This window comes from Rhyacophila brunnea, unplaced genomic scaffold, assembly GCF_057557595.1.
Source record: "Rhyacophila brunnea isolate RB1 unplaced genomic scaffold, BYU_Rbru_1.0 scaffold_20, whole genome shotgun sequence".
NCBI lineage: Eukaryota > Metazoa > Arthropoda > Insecta > Trichoptera > Rhyacophilidae > Rhyacophila > Rhyacophila brunnea.
Genome location: NW_028232860.1, coordinates 24,436,074 through 24,462,852, shown reverse-complemented (window position 1 = coordinate 24,462,852; position 26,779 = coordinate 24,436,074). Strand labels below are relative to the sequence as shown.

Sequence of the window (26,779 nt, the reverse complement as noted above, 5' to 3'; positions counted from 1 at the left end):
ATTGAGAATTTAAAAAAAATTGCTAAGTATTTAGTATTGTTTATTATTTTACATTAAAAATAAAATAACAATGTAAAAATATATATATTATATTTCCGTGCATGCTTTTATTTCATTTTTTATATGCCCATAATCTAGTCAACCCAGGACTGATTTAATACCACGAAAAAATTAAAATAAATTACAAAAATCATTATATTCCTACATATATTATTAACGCCACTAAATTAACCTTCTTTCGGGGCTTAGACTAAAACCAGCTTCTTGCAGTTTTATAAACAAGAGTTAGATTGAACTTAGTTAATAATAGTGTGCGTCCGGTGAGCGGGCCGTTTCTGACAAAATTACAATAGGCACCTCTGCCAGCGACTGCTTAGTGTGAAAGAGAAACCCATCTATGAATGAAAGAAATGAAGATTACATCTTATCCGTTACTCGCTGGTTACCTGCGACTCTCGGCCTTCAGTGGGTCTATTCTATACTTATCGAACACTAAATTGATAAATAGTATCAAACTTAGGGTAGGTTTGTATCAAAATATTAGCACTTATTGTAACAATTACACGAAGCCGGTTTTTATTGTTGCAATAAGTGCGATATTTTAACAGCAGCAAGATAGGTGCTGTTAAAATATAGCACTTATTGCAACAATAAAAACCGGCTTCGTGTAATTGTTACAATAAGTGCTAATATTTTGATACAAACCTACCCTAAGTTTGATAATATTTTTCACTTTATCACTTTAGCGGTCGATAAGCATAGAATAGACCCACAGGCAGACGATATTTGTGTCGGTTACATTCTGAGTAAATCTGTAATATACGCTATCGATAACCTTGATCTAAAGCCCGCATTACTCTAGCCTCCTGACGACACGTCAATTACTAGTGCTATGTATATACATATTATGTTCTTTAGTTTTTCCTAACTTGATGTTTTAACTCGCTAATGATTCATTCTCAAGGGGACTTACTAAAATCCCATAATAAATTTTGTAGGTAACGATTCTAACGCGTTCTATCGGGAATACTACAATATAATTATTATACATTATATACATAATTTTGAAAACAATAATTATATGAGAAAATATATTATAACCAAAGGAAAAAACCTTTTTTGAAAAAGTAAGACATCCCGAAGGAATCGAACCTGCATCTCTCGTGTTTCGCGCCCATTCACATAAACCACTATAATACCAAAGGCGTCATATTTAATTGCGACAAATTTTAACCAATGCCTCTTAATATTCTCTGAAGTGCTTTCCAATTTGCGCTACTATTGGTGATCAACTTTTTTATTTTAAATCAAAGTAGGTATTACTTTGATTACTAACCGACGTCACGGATCACTCCAAGATTTTTCGTTGTAACTTACTTGAACTTGGTTTTTCAAAAAAGATTTTTTCTATTGGTTAGATTATAATATTATATTTTTTCAGAAGTGTTTTCAAAATTATGTACGTTCAATAATTATAATGTTAATTTTTTAAATCTTGTGAATCATTCTTTTAATAAAAAAATAGGGTACTGTTCGGTTATACGGAATACAGCGGAAAACGCATTTTGAAAATAGCCGCTAAACTGGATTATTTGTTAGTTTGGGTTAGTTTAGGTTAGGTTAGGTTGGGTTAGGTTAAGTTTGGTTTGGTTATCCAAACAAATAATCCAGTTTATCGGCTATTTTCAAAATGCGTTTTTTGCTGTACTCCGTATAACCGAACAGTACCAAAAATAGTTAATTATAATATAATAATATCTCAGATATCATACTACTAACAGTACTAGTACGTCTATAATTTTATTGTACACAATTTTCTATTTAATGAAACTGAATGCTTGAACTGTCTTTTTTTTAAATGAATGATACACAAGATACATTAATATGCATTTTTTTATTAAACACACATAATAAAGAACACAGAAGAAACGCAAAAGTTTACCAAGCGGGATTCGCCAATATTCATAGGATTCAGAGCCAATGTGATTGATCAAATTTAATAATACTTTTATTTAAAATATCAAAAGATGTTTGTCAATATCTATAAAATTAGATAACTCATCGGACAGAGTAATTTAATTTCAGCGTGATTAGTAAGTTATGATGCAAGCTGTTTAATTGGCAAAACACATTGGATGGATGCAAATTCAAGTACCGCTCGAAATAAATATTTATTTCTATTATGATCCAAATTAAGTATGTTTTATAATTGTATTATTTTTATACTAAATATATAAATATCACAGGATTTTTAAATGTAAGAATGATGACTTAGAAACTTATTTATAATGAGTGGTAAAAAATAGAATTTATATACAAGGATTTAATTGAAATGGTTATTTATAAATGCTGCTATTTTTTTTAACCTTGCCTATGTAACAATCGTATTTAAAAGCAGCATACAATTATAACATAGTCAATAAAAAACCCTTTTCATTCACACAGCATTCATTAGGTTTTAATTAATATTTTTCAGTTCATTTAATGACTGTTGCCCACTCCTGTAAACGGTCATTTACAAAAAATAGACTTAAAAAGTAACTCATTACTTTTTGCATTAAACTTGCTAAAAGGATCCCTTATAGAGTATAATAGCCAGCCGACATTTTATGTATGTAAAAAATAATAAAGGCACTACCGTAATCATATTTAAGCATCCACTACATTATAATGATATTCAAAATATAGTTAAAAAAAACTTTCATCATTGATTAATGACGTCTGTTGATATTTTAATAGAATATATGGTTTTTATATCATTAAGTACTTACAATATTTTTCTTTTTTTATAAATTATAGCATTTACTATTATCGTAATATAAGAAATTACGTATTTTAATGATGTTCTTTAAAAAGAAACCAACTCACAAATTAAAATTATTGATCACTTAAAATATGATATAAACCCATTAGAGACAATCGTCCGTTACAGAGAGCAGGACATTTTGAAAATTGAGAATTTTTAATGATATTTTAATTTTTTTTTAGTTGTAGTTACTTAATAATAAATGTAGCTATCATTTTATGGTGTTAGTCGTATTATTTATAGAGTCCCATGTATTTTTTAATAATTATTTGGTTTTATTTACATTTGCCAAAATAATGATCAATTTAGTAGGTATGAGGTGTTTAAGTGAGTAAAAAACATATTATGGCCCACCATATTTTACAAATATATTAAAGAGTATTATATTTAGCTCCAGTTTTAATATATCTTTATTTTATCATTTGCTATTTACTTCTATCAGAGACTTTTTACCTTTGCCATTTTGTATGAAAAAGGCTAAAAAAACACAAAAACCTATATTTGCCATTTCTTGATTCTACTGATACACAAAATAAATTTAATAATAGAAGAATTTAATACCTACAATTACTTAAATGATTTATTTGAATAAAATGAGTTATATTAATTTTAGTAATCGGTGTGCCTTTTTAAGTGATCCTCAAAACTTTACTGGGTCTTCAATGGGTTGTTGCTTATTTTATTTAGGTAATACCTAATTTATTATTCTTTATAAAATAAATTAATTGTTATTGTATATTATGTAAACAAAAAAAACTCGACAAGTATTACTCTATAATAATATTTATTTCTCTCAAGTGAAATGATAAATTATAAGTTAAATTTTGAAGGTTACTTTGCTACAGAGCAATTTACACTTTTTCAGTTACTTCACAGTTAAGTAGAGCCACATTTTTACCAATAAGAAAAGTTTTCAAGCCTTTAAAAGTGTCGTCTTCCTTTGTTATGTATACAATTTTGTACTCTCGTAATATTATGTCCAATGTACGGTAGTTTTTTTACAATGAAATTTTGAAAAAAAAAACTGGCATTTAAATAACAAACAAAATCTTGTTCTTCCAGGATAAACAAGTGGTGCAAAACATGACTGTTGGAGTAATCCTGAGTACCAAATCGCTGGTGCTACAACGCGTTGCGCGTCATGATGCTGGAAACTACACGTGCAGAGCAGCCAACGCGAGAGGCGAAACGTCTTCTCTTCCTGTACGACTGAGAGTTCAATGTAAGTAAATTAATAATTCAAGTATTACTATCTATTAAGTAAAAGAAAGTTTGCAATATTTTTGGATCGATTTTCCTTATTACGTGCAATCAAACTGGTCTGTCTAGTTTTTTAAGGCGTTTTAATTTTCATAGTCTCATTAGAAGTATACTAGTTATTTTCAATATTATGTTGTTGTGTAATTTAAAAATAAATCATTTTTCCAAAAAAATACTGTACAATAGGTACCCAAAATTTGTGTAATATCAGGTATTCCACAATACTTGTGTTCGTTTAACAATTGTGTTGTGCAATATATTTTGTCAACCAAAAGTTAGTTGAAATACATTGTTCAACACCTGAACTATTATATTAATTGATCCGTTAGTAAATATTATTATGCAATATTGCTAAAATTTTGGTTCTGTAATCAAGAAAAAAAACGTCAAAAAGTGCGTAAAAATAAGCACAACAAAATAACGCATACTAATTAATAATAAATTATCTTGAGATTATTATTGAAAAATTAACTGTGGCTGGTTTTAAATACGATCACCTTTTCGTACATATGCCATTTTCTCAACTTAGATATTATGTCAGTTTAGTTTGTCATCTCTATTATCAAACACTTATATGAAAATATCTTCACAACTTGTTACCGTGTTCATCGTTCTCTATTGCATACCTCAAGATATTTTGATACTATCTCGTGAAACAATTCAACTGAGCAAGCAACTTGTTAATGAAGAGTGTATCATTAAGAAACATGTACGACATGAGCATTCTTGAATGAAATTTATACGTAGAATATACACCTACAGATAGTGTATAAATTAATAAACACAGTACCTTTGCAGATAGTGTTGAAACTAATAAAATAAAACAGCAGTAAACGATGTTTACCCTAGAGTCATTTTTTTCTTATATGTTTGGAAGTGAGATGGAATAAGAAACAGGCAGGGTAGGTTGGTTTGACTCTCAAATGAATAACTCAGAATTTGGTGCGTGAATGAAATGAACCCTGGTTTTAATATCTCCTTCCAAATAAATATCAACTTAATTATTTCAGATAAGTTTACAGATTATAATTTAGCTGAGTGAAATCAAGAGTTTGCGTTCTGGTGGATTACGAGATCGACCGGGCGAAGCGAAACGATAACCTTACGGTTCAACCTTTGATAACTGAATGACCATGTTGCTTTATTCTACTGAGTGTTTTATATTGATTCGATACAATAGAAAATGCTGCTATCAACTACTTGAATATTTTTGATAATCATGCTTATGAGGTTTATTGTGCAATGCATGTTTCGTAAATTATAAACAATTAATTTTAATTTTAACAATTATGCAGTTTTTATTAATTGAGCAAGATTAATTTTCATACAAACAACTTGTGTGCATATCATGGTAAACTTACATAGCATTATTTCTTAATTTGCGATATTACTGATTAATTGAATTATTATATTATTTTGCTAAATTAGCTTTCTGTTGAAATTTGATTGACTCACATAAATTGTTTGTTTTACAATTTTAACAATGTTATGTTGCAAGATACATTGTAGTTAAAAATTAATGGTTTTCTGCCAAGTCATGTTGGATGGCAGGGTATTCACCCTACATATACTTTAAATGCATACTAATTGCATAAAAAAAATCAAATAATCTTCAATTGATTGTATTATCAATATCAGAAGAAGAGCCTACTGCTGGATCAATGATGCCTATAACTGTTCTTGATTCTCGATCTTGGTATTATGTTTAATAGTAAATTGGCCACTTACGGTTACCATGTACTTCATATTGCGTAATTTCCGGGCCTTTTTGGGTAGTAGGGTATTTACTTCATAATATCTTAGTTCGAAGCAGGTGGTGAAGAGTGGGTCTATTTTTTGGGCACCGCATTACTTGAAGTACGGTTTTATAGTAGAGAGAGTTCAGGAGAAATTTTTGAAACTACTTTCTTGAACCTTTATGGATACGTATCAATGGCTTAATCCAACTGACCTTCTCTTAACATATTGTAGTCTAAAAGTCAGAAGAGATATATATTTGGCCACGTTCTTTTTCTGACTTATACGGGGCGTAAAAGCAAACTCTGTCATTTTTTATAGTGTTGATATGCATGTGCTTGATAACTATCTAGTTGTTTGTTCTTTCGAGGTGCATAACTAACATGCCATTGGTAATGTCAATTTAACGGGCAATAAGTATGATCAATCGAATCATTTCGGATATTGATACATTTTTTCACCTACGTGACGATAAAATTAGATGGACATTGTTTCATAAATTGTAAAATAGGACCTACTTAGCTCATTCGGCATATTTATAATATTTACTTCATCATTTTTCTATTTACGTATTTTTTATTCTGTTTTAATACTATTTCTTCATTTTTTGTGTCACGTGAACGTCTTGAATCTGTGATTTGTAAAGTTTGCTATATGTAAATATATCAATTTTATTTTCAATCTTCACATTGTGAACATATGAATTTAATAACACCTGACCATAGCTGAGGTTATTAGTTTTAAAATCAGTTACCTTCATATTCCGCCATTGTTTTGGGACTGCAAATATTTTTTTTCAACAACAACCATATAACAGCAACTACAGACCTACAAACTAATCTAAAGAATTGATGGGGGCCACAGTCAAAAACTACCCAACCAAAACTCGAAACTGGACAGAATCTGACAATCGAATGACGTTTTCAAAATGGCGTCCATATAGTAGTTCGTAGTTCCATTTTTGACCGTTCTTTAGATAACTTTGTAAGACTGTAAAATTTATGACATAAATAATTTCATTATAATGAACACAAAACCAATTTTAAAATTATTGGTAAAAAAAACATTAATGTTGAGGAAGAATAACATTTCACAATTAATAATGGAAGCTGCTGTTTTTATTTAAAATCCCTAATTTTTAATAAGTATAATGTGTATGATAGATAATAAAATTAAGCTTTTTTCTAGTTATTTTAATCTCAATTATTACCACTGTACATTATTTTTTAGCCTGTGAGTAATTTTATTGCATGAAGGGCTACGATGCAATTTTCGTAAGAACAAAATAAGGGTTTTCTACTACGTATTTCCCAAAGCTCCTACAGCTATGTTAAATGGATAATATATCAACCTTAGAGCCTTAAAGACATCTGAATCAGTGTGAAAGTTCTCTTTTAAAGATATTCCCTTTTTTACCCTCCACTTACCGGTTATTCTAAATATCCTATTTTTTAACCATACATAATTTATACTTTACTGTTATTTTATAATAATTATAAAAAAATATTACACACCTATTTATTGTTAAAAAAGCATTTTGTAAAATTTAAACATTTTTTAATACTTTAACACTCATTTTTGGAATTTCAATATAGGGGTTGTATTTTCAGGGGTTGTGTTACAACATACTTAGTTTGCAGTAAAAGTGAAGAAAACACCACATTTGAAATTTCATACCTCTTAATAATAAATCGTATTAGCCACTTTTAATCAATAAATTAGGACCGGTTTCATCCGCCTCAGGGGCATGATTAAAAATGGAACAAGTACTACAAAAACATGCGTTTTATTAAATCAAACAACAATACAATGCAGTTCCACCATGAATTGACAGTTAACAAAATAAAAGAAAAAAACTACTAACTATACATCTGGTATATTTTTCATTCAATCGTATTCAATGTTCAATTAACAAAAAGTTTCGCCTGCAGCGCACTTTTACTGATCACACTAAAACTATTTTAGGGTTTACGTTATGTTCTAAAAAATATAAAAGGCTCCGTACCAAATTCATTTAGACACCATTCTTCTACAGCATGAATTTTGAAATCTAATGAAAAACAACAACACATTTACAACTTTTAAATCATTTAAAATCGTATAATTGATATGGGAATTATACTATAACCGGAATGTACCTATTAATTATTAATGATTTAGTTTATTAGATTGAATACAAAGGTTAAACAAATAAACCTCAACTGTCAATCTGTAAACTGTACACTAAATACTAGCCTTCATAACATAAATAATTCACGCGCCAAAGTGGTAAGCAGGGGTTGATAATTTTTGGTTGATCGTTATAATATTTTTCAAAATATGAATGATAATTTTTTTAATAAAGGCAAATAATTACTCAACTATTTTAACATAAATATTACCATTAATAATACACAACTGTGTTAATGGTTATTTACTGTATGCACTTGTACATTGTAGATAATATTAATTTAGTTATCGATGTAAATTAAGTATTTAATAGATTTAAGTATAAAATTAACACAGTATGCGTGAAACGATTGTTCAAATGAGAGATTATTTGTGAACTGCTTGATTGAAAGGTTTGGGTTGCCGGACGAAATCAATTGCAATCAAAATGCAATTTTATTTTTGGGATTACGGCTATTCGGATTTCAGCATTCGGGATTCCAACCCAAACCCAAAGGTTTGATATAAACTAAATATTATAATATTTATATTATGATAAGTTCTAGTGACAAATACTTAATTATCATCTGAGATCGTTAGTTATGTCTGATGTTGATAGATTTTGAATGAATATTATAATATAACATGTTCGATAGCTATTTCGATCACCATGTTAAAACCAAAACAACATTCACTATATATTCAAGTTAGACTACTAAGTACTTGATTTATATATTATAATTTATTGATAAGACTAATTATTAATAATATATTGTCGCTTCTAGGCAAGTGGTGAGTGATGGTTATTTTTGTTAATTTAGTTATATTTTCTCTCAAAGAGCTATTATTTGTAAGATTTGAGGAAATTATATACTCAAAATTTAACTCTGTATTCATATTAAAATAGTGATATCATATTCAATAGAAGAGAATATCAGAAAATACGACAACTTTTTTAATTCATATTAGGTATTAAGATAATGTAAGTCGTTGTAATAATATCGTTACACGTTATATTGAAATAAACTATTTATCTATTGACTAGTTACTAATAATATTGATTTAAATACTAAGTACTAAGATCCTAAGGAGATCATAATATTATGAGCTTTTACGAATGGATGTTGTATTTACAGATATTTTGTTTTTGAGAAATGGATGTTAGTCATTTGCTCAACCTATTAGGATCATACTCTGGTCCAAACACACATTGAAGAACAATTTGTAAATCTGCCAGACCCGTGATTTAAACTCGGGACCCACGGCATAGGCAGTCGCGGAAAATAAATGGGTATTGTCAGAAATAATGTGTCTTGTATGTGATTTTTTTTTCCATTTCACCATTTGATTATATTCATAATAGAAAGCTGTTACTCACATCCCGTCAGTATTTTAATCGGCTATTAGATACACTGACTCTTTCAGATATGTATCTACAAGCATAATATAAATGCAGGTAGATAGAGTAACTATATTTATTAGAAACGTTAATGTTTTTTTTCTTCAATATGCAATTAGTGTCCGGCGATTTTCAACTTCAGTGGATATGTTTAAAATGAAAACTACTCGTATTACTTTGTCTCACTTGCGCGTACTGTAATATATTATTATCTTAACTGTAAAATTGATGGTTACTGACAGAATATTCTTCTGATTATGAAATCACCTGGTCGCCACGACTAATTTTTATTGTTCAAGCTCTACCACTCATAAAAATACTCATTTATCTCATATTCAAAAGAATAAAAGGTTGGAGACCCTTACAGCGACGTTGTTTTGTATCCGGTTGGACGTCGTGGCGCTGTACCACCGACGCCGTTGTTCTAATAGTACCCGTCGGTACACGGAACTGTCGCAATGAGGCTTTTAGGGTCTCAAATGAAGAGACCACGTGAGAGCAACTTTCCTGTGGCACTAAATTATGTGGGCAATTTTAGCAAGTGCTTATTATACGTATGGCACTTCAGAGCGTTGGTATACAAAAATTCATTTTACCGCGTCACTATGTTATTTTTTTTATAATTCTTTATATGTACTCGGCAATATTATTACTGTCGAGTTTATGATTATCTTTAGTCGCTTTATATTCATCATAAGGGTAGTTTTCACTAATAAATACTTACCCTGTATTATGTAACTATTGTATTGTTGTTTTCAATTAATAATTCAGATAATTAAATGTCCTAACGACGAGTTTAAGACGCCTAGCAATGTCATAAAAATAGAACTAAATAATATACATAATTTGAAAACATCTCATGCATAGTACACATTAAAAAAATCATTTTGTAGAAAAAATACGACACCCGACGGGACATGGACCTGTATCTGCTAGATTTGCGTCAGTATGCTTTTTCAATTAAGCTACCGGCATTTTAGTTAATTACAACGATTTTAACCAGTAGTTTTTGCATGAAATGCTTATCGAATTACGTTATAATGTTGGCTGTTTTTGTCTAGCATGTATATCCATGAGATGTTTTCAAATTATGTATATTCAATATATAGAATGATACATTCTCAAACCTTGTACCTTATTCGATGAATAAAAAAATTATTAATTAATAAATATTAGCAAGTTCAAATAAGTTACAAACTAAAAATCGTGGCGTGACGTCAGTTAGTAATTAAAGTAATACCTAAATTGATTTTAAATACAAAAGCCGATCGCCAATAGTTTAGTAGCTCAATTTGGAAAGTGAATGTTTAATCGCCGATAGTTAAAATTTGTCGTAATTAAGTATGACTCCTTTAGCATAGTGAATTATGTGCTTGGGCGCGATACCCGAGAGATGCAGGTTCGATTCCTGCGGAGTGTCTTACTTTTTTTTTTAAAAGATTTTTTCTTTTGATTATAATATTTTCTCAGAAGTGTTTTCAAAATTATGTATGAAATATATTTATTTAACCCATTGCAGACAGAATTAATTTTTCAGGAAAAAGGCACACTGATTACTAAAATTGATATAACTCATGTATTATTCATTCAATTCAAATACATCTTTTAAATATTTATAGGTTTTGAATTGTTCTATTAAGTATTTACATTTTAAGTAAACTTCGTGTATAAGTGGAATGAAAAAAAATGTCAAATATAGTTTTTTGGGTTTTTTTAGCCTTTTTTTATACAAAATGACATTGATAAAATGTCCATGATAGAAGTAAATAATAAAAGGAAGATATACTAAAACTGGAGCTAAATATAATACTCTTCAAGATATTTAGAAGAAGGAGGGCCATTTTATGTTTATGACTGTCTAAAACACCTCATACCTAGCGAACTGATCATTATTTATATACAGATTCGTCATCTCCTGTCAACGCAAATGTACGAATATAAAAATGCAATTATTTAAAAATAATTACTGTAAAAACCTGGTGATAATATTTAAAAAAAAAATCAAGTATTTTAAATAGATGTGGCCTAGTTTCTGAGTACCTACAATTTTATTGAAATTTAATTGGACGATGGAAGTTTTGATTAAATATTTTTTTTATTAATAGATCCTCTGCAAAATAACTAAACTAATTATGAAACTTAAGAAGACGCGGAATCTTGTTCAGTAGAGTTGTATCATTAAATTTCTGCAATTCAAACCGATGTAATTAAATTAAGCTTTCTCATTTCGCAAAATTGAATTCTCGGAATGCTATATTACGTTTTACTGTGAACCACTTGGTGTAAAATAAATGGTTTTTTTAACTTTCCATACTGAATAATATGTTTCTTCCTTTTACAAAGGTCCCGTCTTATACTACTATTAAGATACGCCGAAATCAAGCAATAATAAATTTAATATTGTTACTAAAAATATTAGATTCAATAAAATTATATAAATGACGGTTTTTGCATTATTTTCATTATGTAATGATAGTTATTTATCCAAAAAAATAAGCGGGTTTTCAAGGGGCACTTAACAATCATAGATTCATCGGAAAATCCACAAAAATTAACAAACTTATCATATTCATCGTAGCAAAAATAAACTAAGCACCGCAAAAAGTAAACAGGCCTAGAGAGGAGACATTATTCTAACTCAGTTGATGGTGATTTCAATTAATAAATTACAAAATAATAAATTGTCTTATAAAGCAAATACTAATTAAAAAAACATTTACAATATTTGGAACTCTCCATGACCTGATGATTTTCTATATTTATTATAATAATTTAATGTATTTTTTTTCAATCTTTTAATAATGATAATAAAAAAAATATATTAAATTATTATATAAATAACTAATAAGGAACTCAAATCGTTTTCAGTTAATATATATTTATCGTAGGTCCTAAAATTAGCAAAAGGCAAAATCCCGATCGCGAAAACAGATTTATATAAATTAGGATGTACCTAACCGATTTTTTTTAAACGGTACATGTTCAAACACGCGCGTTAACATCATTTTACTCCCTACTTCAATTATAGTTTGTCAATTTATGGCTACGGCCGTATGTTGTAGCTTAACCACTGGGGAATGCCAAAAGAAATGGCGTATTTCAAAAAAACACTACCTTATTCTTAGGTCAATAATTATTATAAAGCAATCATTATTCGTAGGATGTTTATCACACTTGAATGGTCAAAGAAATAGCTTATAATGAATATCTTTAGAATTATCTTCAAATGTGTTAATCTTGCCCATTTTTTGAATAATAAAGTGCCCAATTCTTGTCAAATTTGAGATCACAGAGATTATCAATATATTTTTTTATCGTAAATATTTCACTATAATAATGTCGATATAAATTATACTGATGGTTTCATAAATGCGTTTAAAAATTAATAAATGTAAAAAATGTTAACACCACTGCACATTTATATACTGAAATATGACTATATTCTAAAACATTAGAGCGAGAGGTTTAAAAGAATACTATTTTATGTAATAAAAATACTTTATGCAGCAAAATAAATATAAAGGATAATAAGGCTTCAAAATTATATAAATAGATTATCTCAAACGTTTAAGGTATGTCCAGGATCATGCTTTGAAAATAGAACAAAAGCTCCATTTTCACCTACGCTGAGCATGTCCCCCCTTAAAGGAAAACGCAATTTATCTCGTCATAGTAATCTAATTACGGAGCTATTTTTGAAATTATTTCGAGTCATCTTATGTATAGACTCAAAGTGTAAATTGGGCCTGAAGATATTAAAATGTAGTTATAAAATCAGTACTTAATAATTTTTGATAAAATTGTACCTAAAAATTTCTGGCTCTGAGACTCAGACATAGTCCGGTAAAAGTAATTAGTTACCAGTGGCGAAGACACCATACTAGGCGATTATTTGAAGCCTACCTTCTTAAGAAAAATATTTTGTAATTGCATGTTGACTTATTTATATAATCACTTGATATATATTCTTATATTCTACAAAATATTTTATTTTACCAACGAGAGATACCGTATGTGTAAGAATGTATTACACGGATAATCACAAAATAATCTGCAAAGGTTTAAAAAAAATATACTCCAGCGGCCATCTATCTTGGCGTAAAAAAGGTCGGATTATGTTTCAAATATTTCTCAATTTTTTTCATATGGACTGTACGTCATGTAGCCTCGCCCAGTCCATCGAATCGTATGAACTAAGATAAGCTCCGATCGCGGAGCCTAAAATCAAATAAATAATAATTAGATAATTTAGAAAAATAATTTATATGGTATTTAATCGAATATTAATAAATATAGACTGTTTATAAAAATAAACAGAACTTTTATCTAATGATTTTTGATTGTATAAATATTTTGAAAAAATACGTAATTTAAACTGATCGCTTAATTTTATGTCGTCAGTGAGTTTCATTAAATTAGTGTGTTATTGTCATTATTGTGTACCTATTCATTATTTAGTAGTAATATCGTATTATCTTCTTATTTCTCGTAAGTATACCTAACCAGTGTGTTATTTTTATCATATCTCCACAACCTACCTTTTTCCAAAAGTAACCCTTCGCCACTATTAGGTACTTACCTAATTTTATTTTTTCTACAATAATTTTCTAAAATATAATTGTTATTGTATGTCAAGATTACAAGATATTTGGCACATCCGAAGCGATATTTTAATATCCTTTTCGAGATAATCTCAAAGCATTTTGGAATAACTTTTTTAATTAAATCGCCATGGCAGATCGATTTGTCGCCTGGCTTTTTGAAAAGGAAGCCAGTCGCAAGGAGAGAACACCCCTCCCCGCCGTCTTAGAGTGGCTCTACTGAAATCCTCCCTTGTGATAATAATATATTACTAGGATTGTGAAGAGAGGAACATTCTCTGCAGAGTTGTATTGTAAATAATCGGAATTGATAAATTTACGACTATATGTCTGTATCCCAGACCCAGTATGTCGTATATCCAATTCGGTAACTAAAGTATCATATTTTCTTTCAGAACCAATACACTTTTTAGTTTACCATTAGAGTAACTTGAAATCACTCCATAAAGCGCATGAAAAGTCATAAATTGCATTTTCTTAAAATAAATTCTTTTTGGACTTCAGACATTGGATTTCAGGTTGAGTTATAATGGAAGTTATACCAAACTCTCGACTTTCAATCTATGATCATAATTTAAAATCTTTCTGTTTTTTCCATACGGATAAGCTCAATAGTCAATTCCAGTGATTTCTCAATTGGGCACTATCGCTGGTATTGGAAGGCAATGTAGCACTAGGCTACTCAAAAATGGCAGATAATACCTAAGATTTTTCATCTGTATGATAAATCATTTTATATGTTATAAAATGATCATTAAGAAGTTTGTATCGCTTTATTCTTAAACGTAAAAATAGGAAGATGACTAAACAATAATCTTCCAGGGATCCTAATCCCGAGCTCTCTTACTCTCTCTGGATGGTCACACTCATTCTCTCTGCATCCTCTTTAACGTTATCTGCCTAACAGAATAAAATTATTGATGTTGTATTCACCATCTATAAAAAAGGTTTTACGATACGTGTTTCTACTCACATGGCGATCTCTATCATGTACGGTAATTTAACTAATTACAATATAAAGCTTCGTGTACTATAATTATCTGTTTTATTATTTTAAGGTTGAAAAATATCAAAAAGTCACCCACATAATTATTATTATACCAAAGTTAGTGCTATCTATCAGCGTTCTTCGATGTGGCTTAATTTTGCAACAGAAATTATTTTTATTAACTTCTACCACCAGACACCATACTTAGTTATACTGGTACGTCAATATTTCACAAATTAATTGTAATTTTGTTTAATATTTTCAATATTGACTATTATGTTTGTACCCAGAGTATGAACCTAATAGGTTGAGCAAGTGACTAACATTTCTCGTAAAATAAAAATTTGTTAAGAAACTTTTTCGTGAGGCTGCTCAAATCCACATAAGGATTGTCGATCCAATAAAACTAATATAATCGATATGCTAGTACTGCACATAAAGTATCTGCCAAACTACTATGAGAATATTCTATCATTTGTGTTTTACGGCTCAAATAAAATAAACAATTATTTTATTTGCTTATCAGTTTGGTTTTAAATTTAGAATTTGCATTTACATTTATGTTTTCTCTCACCTTACACATGTAATAACGTCTTCTCCCTGTATTGCTCTTTCATTCACGTTCACATAATATGTTTTTTCTAACGCGTTACAGATAATTCAAGACAAATATATCAGGCAATTGATTGAAAACTATATGTGTATTATGTTAGTAAATGGGATTCAAACCCTAGAGCACTGTATAGGTAAATCATTCTATTAGTAGCTCGATAGGCAATTCGCGGATGTATTAGAATTGTTTTCGCAATTTCTATTTTAATACTAGCAAAGAATGCCACCACAACTGCAAGCCGCTTTTGCTGTGTGTGTATAATTATTTTTATATACTATTTGACTAACTCACTTACTCTTATTAGGTTGTAATTCTATATTACAATGTCGTCTAAAGCCTCAATTACATTAAGCTACTTTAAAAACTGCTTGTTTGCAAATTTACAATTTGCTTGTAAACTCGCCCAGTGTCATCATCGGACAAGCTAACAAGCAGATTATAAATAATCTACCGAGAAAAGTTGAAAACCGGTAAACTTTACATGCTACACGCTGGCGTGTGGGCCTACTGCACCTGCGCAGTAGAGCGATAGAAGTGACATTCCGGTAAAATGAACTACTCAATACGTCCTGTCAAAATAGTACCAAAAATGGCGGTTTCAACTCGCTAGCTTATTGGCTTCTGAGTGAGTGGAAAGTTTTGTGTGTCATCATCACAATCGCACTAGCTGACTCACGCGCTTTTAAATTCGCTAACAAGCAGCATGTAAAGTAGCTCAATGTCATTGAGGCTTTAATAAAATAAGTCTATAATGTAAAAAAATCTCAAATCTCTCGACACAGTTCAAAATTTGACAGACTCAAATAAAATCTAGAATTGTATAATTCGTTAAATTTACCATCGTGTTTTGTATGTAAACTCTGAAAATATTACGAGCCGCCTCTGTGCATTACGGGCCCGAAGTGAACAAACATTTTGTTCTTTTCCAAGCAAGATCCCTCGCCATTGTTTCGTCTTCTGCCAGTGAAGGCGGAATAAATGGCTCGGTTTGTTAAATTATTATGGGGAACAGTGCAGAGTCGCAAAACCGGAGCCGCCCTCGCAATTGACATTGCTTGTGTTTAATATCGTTAAGCACCTGGCAGGTAGATTGTCGTAAAGCAACGGAGATATTATTTGCATAACTATAACTTTTCTTTATTCTAGTATTGTACGCTTGTAGAATAAATAGTTTTTACTGACATTTTTTATTAAAATAGACTTTACAATTGGAGAATGTTTTTATATAAAAACATTTAAAGCAATCACGTTTTCACATTGTTTTTTAATAAAAAAATTATGAACAAACATAATTTTAAGATACCTCAGTTATATATTATTATACTTACTAAAATAACCTTTTTTTTAAATGATACCAAATGGAACATTTTTTAACTATTTAGGTCAACCGACTGGATCAATCATAGAAATATAAATACATTATGAACTTGATTCTTATGTACTATGGCATATAAAAAGCATAATTATTAAATCAAATAAAATTAAATATTAAATGCAATTATGAAAATTACATTGGAGAGATCTATTAAAAATTATTAAAAGAAAAAAACACATAGGTAGTAAGTACTTATAAGATAGTTAAAAATAAAATATACTTAACTGATAAACTGAGTTGAAACTGTATTCATTGGATTTGCTTCAATGTGATTTATCAATTATTAAGCTACTGGCGTCCTATCTGATTACGACGAAATTAATTAGTAGTTTTTATGTGGTTTTTTTTATTAAATTTCGTTAATTTTTGTCTATCGATTTTTGATATCTTAAATAAAGGTACATCAATTAAGTGCCCTAATTACTAACCGGCGCCCAGATTACTCCAAATTTAGTTATAATACTTACTATTTATTTATTTAACAATTAGTTCACAAATTTTGAGAATTTAGTATTATTAAACATAAGATTTTGTAAAAGTGTTAAGAAAATTAAGTGTGTTCGATAAATATAAAGTATGTTATATATATATATTTTCAATTCTTCTGAATTTTATTATTCATTGAAAAAAAAAAATTTTGAGACATACGTGGCTGTTATCGTATTAGGTTTTTGGGCTGCTACAATGCATTGTTGCATTAAACTCTTCTTTACCAGCGTTATCTTCTGGTTAACAATCGACCAGTTGTTTGACTCCAGTCGTCCAAATATTAGCACCAAATCATTACAGGCTCGCGAGGATTATTTACTACAGAAATTAACATTTAATATTACTATGAAAATTATATTTTATATTAAAAAAAATATATATACTGAAAAAAAATCAAAACCAATGACAGTTATCCAATTAATATATTTTAAATTGTAATTATACAAGTATTCTTTAAATGATACGCCTTGAACGAATTCATATTATTATGTAATCTTATTTAAAGTATATTATACATACTATGGAAACATCTCAGAAATATACACATTAGAAAATTTTTGAAAAGAATATTGTGCCAAGCGAGATTCGAAGCCGTATTCATCGTATTCCGGTCAAAGTGCTTCACCAATTTCGCCACCTCAACCCTACCTTACAACGATGAAAAGAGCTAACTGAAACGTTTCTAAAATTTTGATAATATTATTGTTGCCGGCTTTTGTGGTTTGAATTGAAGTATGTACAAATAATAAATAATACTTCATTAATATCTGACGTCCAGATCTCTTCAAATCTTAGTATCAACGTACTTGCAATAATAATAAATTGTTATTTTTATTCAACGAATAATTCATAGTATTAATTCTTAATAAATTTGAAATACTCAGCACATTGGGCGGAATTTAATGGAGGTGGCAGTGGTGGCACAATATTCTTTGCGAGATTTTTTTTCTAATTGGTATGTTTTTGGTGTATTTTCAAATAATGTATATTATAAAAATTGTTTTCTTCTTTGTATAATAATTACGTTACTTTAAAATTTATATCATCAGTAATTTTGATTAATTAAATGCATAGTGTTTTGTCGCTAAATGTCCATACTAGCATTACAATCTCTCTTAAATTCAATTGTATGTATTTTGGAGCTACGACGATCTACAGCAGTCAAACAAACCTGACATTACCTGTGTTTAATATTGTCAAAAGCGAAGGTAAGCTAAGGATGTGAATTATCCGGCCTTTCATACCTGTTGATGTTTTCCGTCTTGGATTTCAAAAGAGGGCTTACTACGCTGAATAATATTTCTACAGTATTTATCACTTCCTGTCTTTGGCGTGTATTGTTCCGTGTAATTCACCAACTCACACAAACACCACTAGAGCAATACTTAACGCCAATAATAAAGCAGATATTTGCACCAGTCTGCCGCATAGAGAAGATAAAATAATGAATCTTCGGCTTCATTATAGTACAATAAAATGAAGCCGATGTTTAACAATAGTTAATTAAGTTTAAAAATATATTGTTTACAAAATTATATCAATTAATAAAACATATCCATAATTTAAAAACATCTCATCCATATACACACTAGAAAAAAGCCATGTTTGCAATCAGCTGGATTCGCGCCAGTGTGTTTTTCCAATGCAGGTCTAAAAAGTACGTGCGTACGTGCTGATACCTACCTTAATTTAATATACTAAAACCGATAACCAACATTATAATGCAATTCAATAAGCATATCATGTAAAAACTACTAGTTAAAATTGTCGTAATTAACTAAGATGTCCGTAGTATAATTGGAAAAATATACTGCCGCGAATCCAGCAGATACAGGTTCAAGTCCCGACAGGTACTCGTATCTTTTTTCTACTCAATGATTTTTTCTAGCGTGTATATGCATGAGATGTTTTCAAATTATGTAGGTATATTGAGTATAGAAAATGTTCCATTCTGAAATCTTGTATCTTATTCGTTGAGAAAAATAGTTTATTAAATAACTAGTTATAAGTGAAAATCTGATTGTTTTATTCAACAAATAATTCACAAAATTTCATAAAGCAACTTTTATTGAACATACATAATTTTAAAACATTTCTGAGAAATATATAACCACTATGTAACAAATATATTTTTGAATAAAATACGACATCTGGATTCGCCCATTGGAAACTGCACCCATGTACACTGACCACATGCTATACGAATTTTATCTAATTGCGACAAATTTAACTTATAATTATTACAATACACTCTGAAGCGTTTACATTGTGTTACTTATTGGTAATCGGCTTTTGCATTTTAAATCAAAGTTTTAAATTACCTTAATTAGTAACCGGTGTCTTGATCAATCTAAATAATTATTCTTTATCCTGCTGGGTGTCTTTTTTTTCAAAAATATTTTTTCTAGTGGTTATACAATATTTTTCTGAAGTGTTTTCAAATTAAGTATTTTCAATAATTTGTGAGTTGTTGTACAAGATTAATCTAAGTAAAATATGTATTCTAGGGAACGCATATAATATAATATCATTGCCATAGATAATTGTCACCACTGGAATATGGCCATAAATCAATACTACCTGTAACGTTGCAAGTCTTCACGAACACAAGCGAGAGCATTCCAAGCAAGACTCATCACGCGACTAGCCGAAATGAATAAAAAAGCAGCTTCTGCACACGTGCCGATGCAAAATTTTGCTATTCTACCTGCGATCCATGTCGATTAAAAATGATACATGAGACTGGCAGATGTTTATTTTCTACCAAAGTCGACGCTACGTGTGGCAGTACATTAAGTTACATACTTATTATGTTTTATGAATGTCAACGTATTACAGTTGACACGAGTTTCTATGTTCGACACGGCATAGGCTTCATGTAAAATTTTATTACCATAGTATATAACGCCCACGATGGCCTAGTCAGCTTATAATGCTGTGGGTCCTAGGTTCGAATCCTGAGAAATATACATTTTTTTTTTAATTTGTGTTTGGAGTCAGAATATGGACCTTATAGGTTGAACAAATCTGTTCATACAACCTCCACTCTGTGGAGGTCCATACAATCCTCTAAGGATCGAATATGGTGAAGTAAATAAGTACGTAATACCTAGTATATTATATTAAAATCGTTGGGGTATTTTATTATATATAATATATATATTACATTATGTTTATATGTATTTATTTAAGTATAATATTTGTACTTATGTACTTAAAACTATATGATATAATATATTCTAAATAAATTAATGTAGAGTACCTATCAGTCATATCACGTACCTACTACTGTGGAATGGGCTAGCTAAATTTTAATAACAAATGTATGTATACAAACAATAATGGGTGATGTAAATTAAAGTTTTTGCTACCAGACAGCTAGTCATATAATAATTATATTATATTATTCTCATAAGACGTATTTTCAGATATTATGTTGACTTAAGGGGGAAAGGCACGCCAGCAGAGAACCTAGCGGAAAAATACGAAGCTTGCAATTTTAGATTTTTTTTGATAAATTACAATCTCAACTATATAAATTAATTAATATGTATCTGAAAACATTAAAAAGATTTTTTATTATTTTTTTTAATTTAAAGATAAACTTACAATATTGTAAAAAAATGTAATAAAATTTGAATTCGTATATACCTACATATTTATTAATTAATACAGTTGAAATTGTAAATTATCAAAAAAAAAAATCTCAAATTACAAGCTTCGTATTTTTCCGCTAGGTTCTCTGCTGGCATGCCTCTCCCCTTTAATAACCGATAATAAAATATTTAAAAAAAAAAATCAATATAACGTTTGCTGGCCATTGCCTTCATGTAAAGTTAGCAATTTAAATTTTATTCACGTATTTACAAATTTATTTATTATTCCCACATATTATGATGTTGTTGCAAATTATATAATATATAACATATTATGTTCAATAAAGAATATTTCATTCTTAAATCTGGTGCATACATCATTTCTGTATAAAAATAACTTAGTAAAATCCATGTGACATATCAATTAAAAAATAGTTTATAGACTTAAGGAAAAAAATCACTTATAATAAATTGTCTATTAAAATGGTGTTACTTTACAAAAATTACTGACTATAAAATTTGTTATTTTATCTACACCTACAACCTTCAAAATGTATTACAAATCCCCACTCTACATTATAATTTTCATATTACTTTGGCTAGACAACAGCCAACTATAAGAGTATCTTGTCCGCAAAAGGCTTTGATACCACACACCCAACGTTAATTATTATAAAATATTCCCGCATCTATTTTAAAATACCTCTCATACATTTTGAAACAAAATATTTTCCTATCGTAATTCGGATTTTTTACTATTACTTTACATAACTTTTTTTAACCCAGAGATTAATATACACTCGCTGTAGGAAAAATGATAGGGGATGGGCTAAACATACTTATAACTGTTTATGTTCACGATATGTATCTCTTTTAAATAAAAATACACACTTATATGGTTTAAGGTTTATGCACTATAATAATTAAACATCTGCATTTTTTCGAACTGAAGAAGGCCAATTTTATTGTTTTGTTTCGGTGTCACATTGTAAACGTGAAAATTTCTTCACTTAAACCGTTCGACAGCTTGATTTTAACTTAAGATTTATATTGTACATAATTATTATTATTATTTGTTTTTTTATCCGTGCTTCATATATTTCATGGATATTCTTCACTAAAAGTCATACAAACTCAGTTAAAGCACATTTGAATGCATGATAATTTCATTGCCTTGGTTAACTGCTGCTGAGAAATTCACAGCTATAAAAAAACAGGACATGGTTCACAATTAAACGTAGAGCTTTAACTGTTTAAAATCGTTTATTTAAATACATATTTTAAAGTATATAATATATTTATATTAATGACCTTATTATGTTGTATTCCTCCGAGAAAGGAAAATATTTGCAGATGTACTGAGAAATAAGAAAGTATGACCATATTTGGAGGATTTTTGTATTGTTTTAACTGAAGTACCTAGCAACATGTGTTCTTGTGGAATATTATTTTTATTAAAGAGCATACATTTAGATTGTATTGTACAAGGTGGTTGTTAGTAATTTTGAACAATCACAAACACCCAGGCTTTGAGAAAATCACATAAATATATTGTGTCCTCATCGGGTCGAACCCAGAGCTTCCAGTTGGAAGGCCAGTGCCTTACTCACTGCACGAGAGCCGCCCCGAACAAATGATTGTGCACATGCATTTATATATAAGCAACAATTTACATTCCATTGTATAATTTCTCATAATCATTTATTTATTTGGGTCTAGACCAAGTTTAAGAAATTAAATTCGCTTAATATAAAATATGATTATCTTTATGTTCCACAGGAGAGTTTTGCGAAATCTGAATACAATATACAAATTACTTAATTTAGATTTATAACATTTGAAACAGGTTGAATTGATAACTACTAACAATCGGTATGTTGGTGCATTTCAATAATACGAGTACAAGGCGTCTAATAACGAAACCTGTAAGTCCACTAATGATTAATAGTTATGGAAAATTTAGCAAAACTGGATGGATTTAACGTTACTTTTTTATCCTATTGTATATTAAAAATGCAACAACATATATATTTTGATAAGCTCATTAAGCCGAATTTGCAATTAATCAATGAAAAATAAAATTGGACTTGTCAACATTTATTTTATTTGTATTAAAATTTATATTAAAGTATTAAAAATAATTGATTTCTGTAAATTTTTCGAGTTTTAAACATTTTGTTTGTGTAATTTTATGCCGTTTTATCAAGTATTGACAATTTCATAGTACGAAAAGTATGTAAAATTGCATATAGAATATATACGTATTTTTTGCTAGCTGTTCGGTTTCGTTTTTATTCACCACATATCGGGGCCATTAACTCTTGTGTATAGTTGCCAACGTTAACATACTGTTTCGATGTGATATTGTTTAAGTGAGGCTGTCAGTTTCAAAGAATCTCATACTCTACCGACTGAGAGGAAGAGCTTCTCGAGTCGATTCAACAGGCTGTTTGGCCCATCGGGCTGTCCGACCTAGTCGCCGCAAAGGCCGATTTTGTTGCATTTAAAAAATTAGCGGCGTCATATTGCCAACATGAAGATTTTTTCGAAGTTTTGTATTAACTTTTGTTATTTAGTACAGTTTTTAATTTTGCCTCTACGTCAGTGTTTCGCAACCATATTTCTGCCAAGCGCCATTTCAACGCTTCAAAAATCTCCACGCCCGCTTATCAAATTTTTATAGTTACCAAACTATGTAATTCTAAAAAAATGCACATAAGCAATACTTTTTTTAATTTAACTAAGTAAGTAATATGTATATTACGTTACATGTGCAATTTGTAAAAAAATAGTGCGATCCTTGTATTATGCTTCGTCTTCAAATGATTTTCAAGATGACATTTTTGCCTCCAAAACATTCAAATTCCCCCCGGTGGGGGGTACGTCCCACGTTGGAAATCACTGCTCTACGTGCTTCTCTCTCCCATGGGTACTTCTAACTTAAGGCTATACCTCAGTTGAGACATGGTCTAAAAAGATCGTGGCTTGGCGATGCTCGTTTGTGCAAATGACGCGTGCCGAATGAAATATAATTTGTCATATAAATCCAACATTCGTCCATTTAATGTTTTGTTTATTGTTCTATTAGTAACAATAATAATATATTCATTGACATGTTTTCGTTTTCAACTAAATGGGTAACGTTTTTAGTCATCTTAACGCGATTTAAGAATTAATACCCCCGTCGCCATCACGAAATAAATTGACGTGTTCACAGCTCGACGTTTACTCTCCGATTGCCAGCGAGTCCAAAATTTCATTGCACCTATAGTTGAAAATTATTTGCCGTTTCATTGAAATACCGTCTTAATGTTACGTAAATTCAGTCAAAGCACATTTGAGTGCATGGTGACCTCAGTCTTGGGTAATGCTCCTGAGATATTCCCAATCATTAAAAATGATGCATTACATCAAACGTAGAGTCCCGTGATATGACTGATTAGGACCGGGTGTGGCGAAGGTTGGGTGTCGTTTGGTGGGCCATGAACTTTATAGAAGGTAACCTCCAAATTGCACCATGTTGAGCCATCTAGTACCTACATTTAATATTGCATATAATATAATATTAGTTACGTCATTAAACTTAATAAAAATATATGTTTAATAGTAGTGGCTAAAGAAAAAAATGGCAGCTGATGAATTTAAATGCCCATACGGAAAAGTACGTGTAGAATCAAATCAAAAAAGATAACCAATAAAGTAAACATGGACGTTGCCTACTTTGAAACCGATTGACATTTTGTTAAAAAGTTGCGTAATACGCATCCGTAGAAAACACAGTAGCAACGTATTTTTTTGCTAGGGGCAAACATCAAACACGAATACTCGGCGCGGTAAACGACTATCACAATATCACGGCTATTCTTGACGCCGCGCCGAACCGCATCCCAAAGCAACACAACTCGTGTCAGACGCCATGTATAAAGGAACGCTTTATGAAAGGAATATTCAAGCTTTCTTTCAAATATTCAAAACTACGATGTTCCTAAAAAGACAAAATAATGTTCACTTTACAACAACCATCGCATGCATATATACGTTTTTATTATACACTATTACTTGAGCAACGATCTCAAAACGTCAACGAAATAATGAAAAGGATCACACGGTAAAATAAAAAATAAAACTTAAGACCGAGATGCATAAAATTGCATATTTTGTTATTTATCAACTGCTTAACAGATGGCTAAAAATGTTAATAAATTAGGTTGTGTATCTAAAATCTGCGCGCAGATACTAGTGACAGCTGATTTCTATCGAATATTCACGTTAACAACAACCGAAACACTATTGATACTTTGCAATCATTTTCATAAATTGCGACTATCGATTAATATGCATTGATGCAAATCAACTAACAAGATCAATCACAGAGGATAATTTAATTTAAATATATTATAGAAAAAAATATTAATTTATTTATTCTATTTATTTAAGAATACAAAACATTGTGGACATAACAAATCTAAATTCAAGACGTACACAACATGAGATTTACATTATAACAATTAATATTACCCTCACAATAGAGAAGAAGACAATATAGAATATAATAATAACAATAACAGAAAGAAAAAAAAATATACTTAAGTACAATTTAATACAAAAATAAAATTTTGAAAACAAAAAAAATACAATTTTAAAACAAAATGCAAAGTACATCATTAAAAATGTCTATGTCTTTATAAAGCGCATTTACTAATCTAGCACCCCTCGCTAATGGTACCTGGTAGGCTTGACACGAGGAAACGGTTCCGATCCAGAATAAATCATGGCTGCAACCACGTAGGTAATCAATTGACAAGTGCATGTAAATTCAAATTCATTAGGACACCAGGATTGGAAACTATCCCTCGCGCTAACAAGCAAAAGTGTTTCAAGAGCACTTATATTACACAATATATGATGGTCCCAATAACAAGCGGACACAAAAAGTATAATAAATCAAATCAAATCAAATATTAGGTACAGCTGTAATGAATATAATTGGAGAGTTATTGAAAATTTTTAACGAAAAATAGAGAAAAAAATAGAAAAACATAAAAAAGTGTATACCTACAAGCAATATAAGAGAAGAAAGGTACAATTAAAAAAAAAAAAGCAGTCGTCCAGATACATACAATTAGTCGTGGATTTTGGAGCAACTTAATTTGAAAGAGGCAAGAGAACAAAACAGATCCACTCAATCACTGTGAAGATTCAAGGTTCTGCTGAGTCGAGCCACCGAACAATTTTAACCTAAAAATTAAATTACAAACAATATTAAATACGTATATCAATTTTGACATTTACCATCTTAAACAGAGTCCATTTAAATAACTACACACGAAATTCTGGCCATGTCAATAAAAAAATATACAAATCTAGTATATTCAGTATTTCACTGAGTATATTGTATCCACAATGCGTTAATTATGTCATCTAGTAACAATTGCGTTATTTAAAGTTTTATTAAAGACACAATAAGCAAACCTAAATAAATCAAATGGTGTAGAATAATTAATGACAAACTTTGTTTCAACATCTTCATAACATCCATAACACTATTTTATACTGTGGCTCTTCCTAAATAATATTTACACTGCATAGATCGCACTTATGGCATCGCTCTAAGGTGAGTTACTGTGTCACAATTAGCACTCTCTGATGGTATTAGTGTACAAGCCACGTTAAATGTTAACAGTCACTTCATACATATTAGTATATAAAATAATTGTATATAACTAATAACACTATCAGCATTTCCAGCTTATATTATGTTTTTGCT

General features: G+C 29.8%; 1 protein-coding gene across 1 annotated transcript in view; it reads left to right on the top strand.

Annotated features, from left to right (window-relative positions):
• LOC147071446 (B-cell receptor CD22-like) overlaps positions 1 to 26,779 on the top strand; it is a 939,709-nt gene that overhangs the window by 582,547 nt on the left and 330,383 nt on the right. Inside the window, exon 10 of the mRNA XM_085948586.1 lies at positions 3,869 to 4,028. Within this exon, the coding sequence (XP_085804712.1) occupies positions 3,869 to 4,028 (160 nt within the window). The remainder of the gene's footprint in view (positions 1 to 3,868; positions 4,029 to 26,779) is intronic.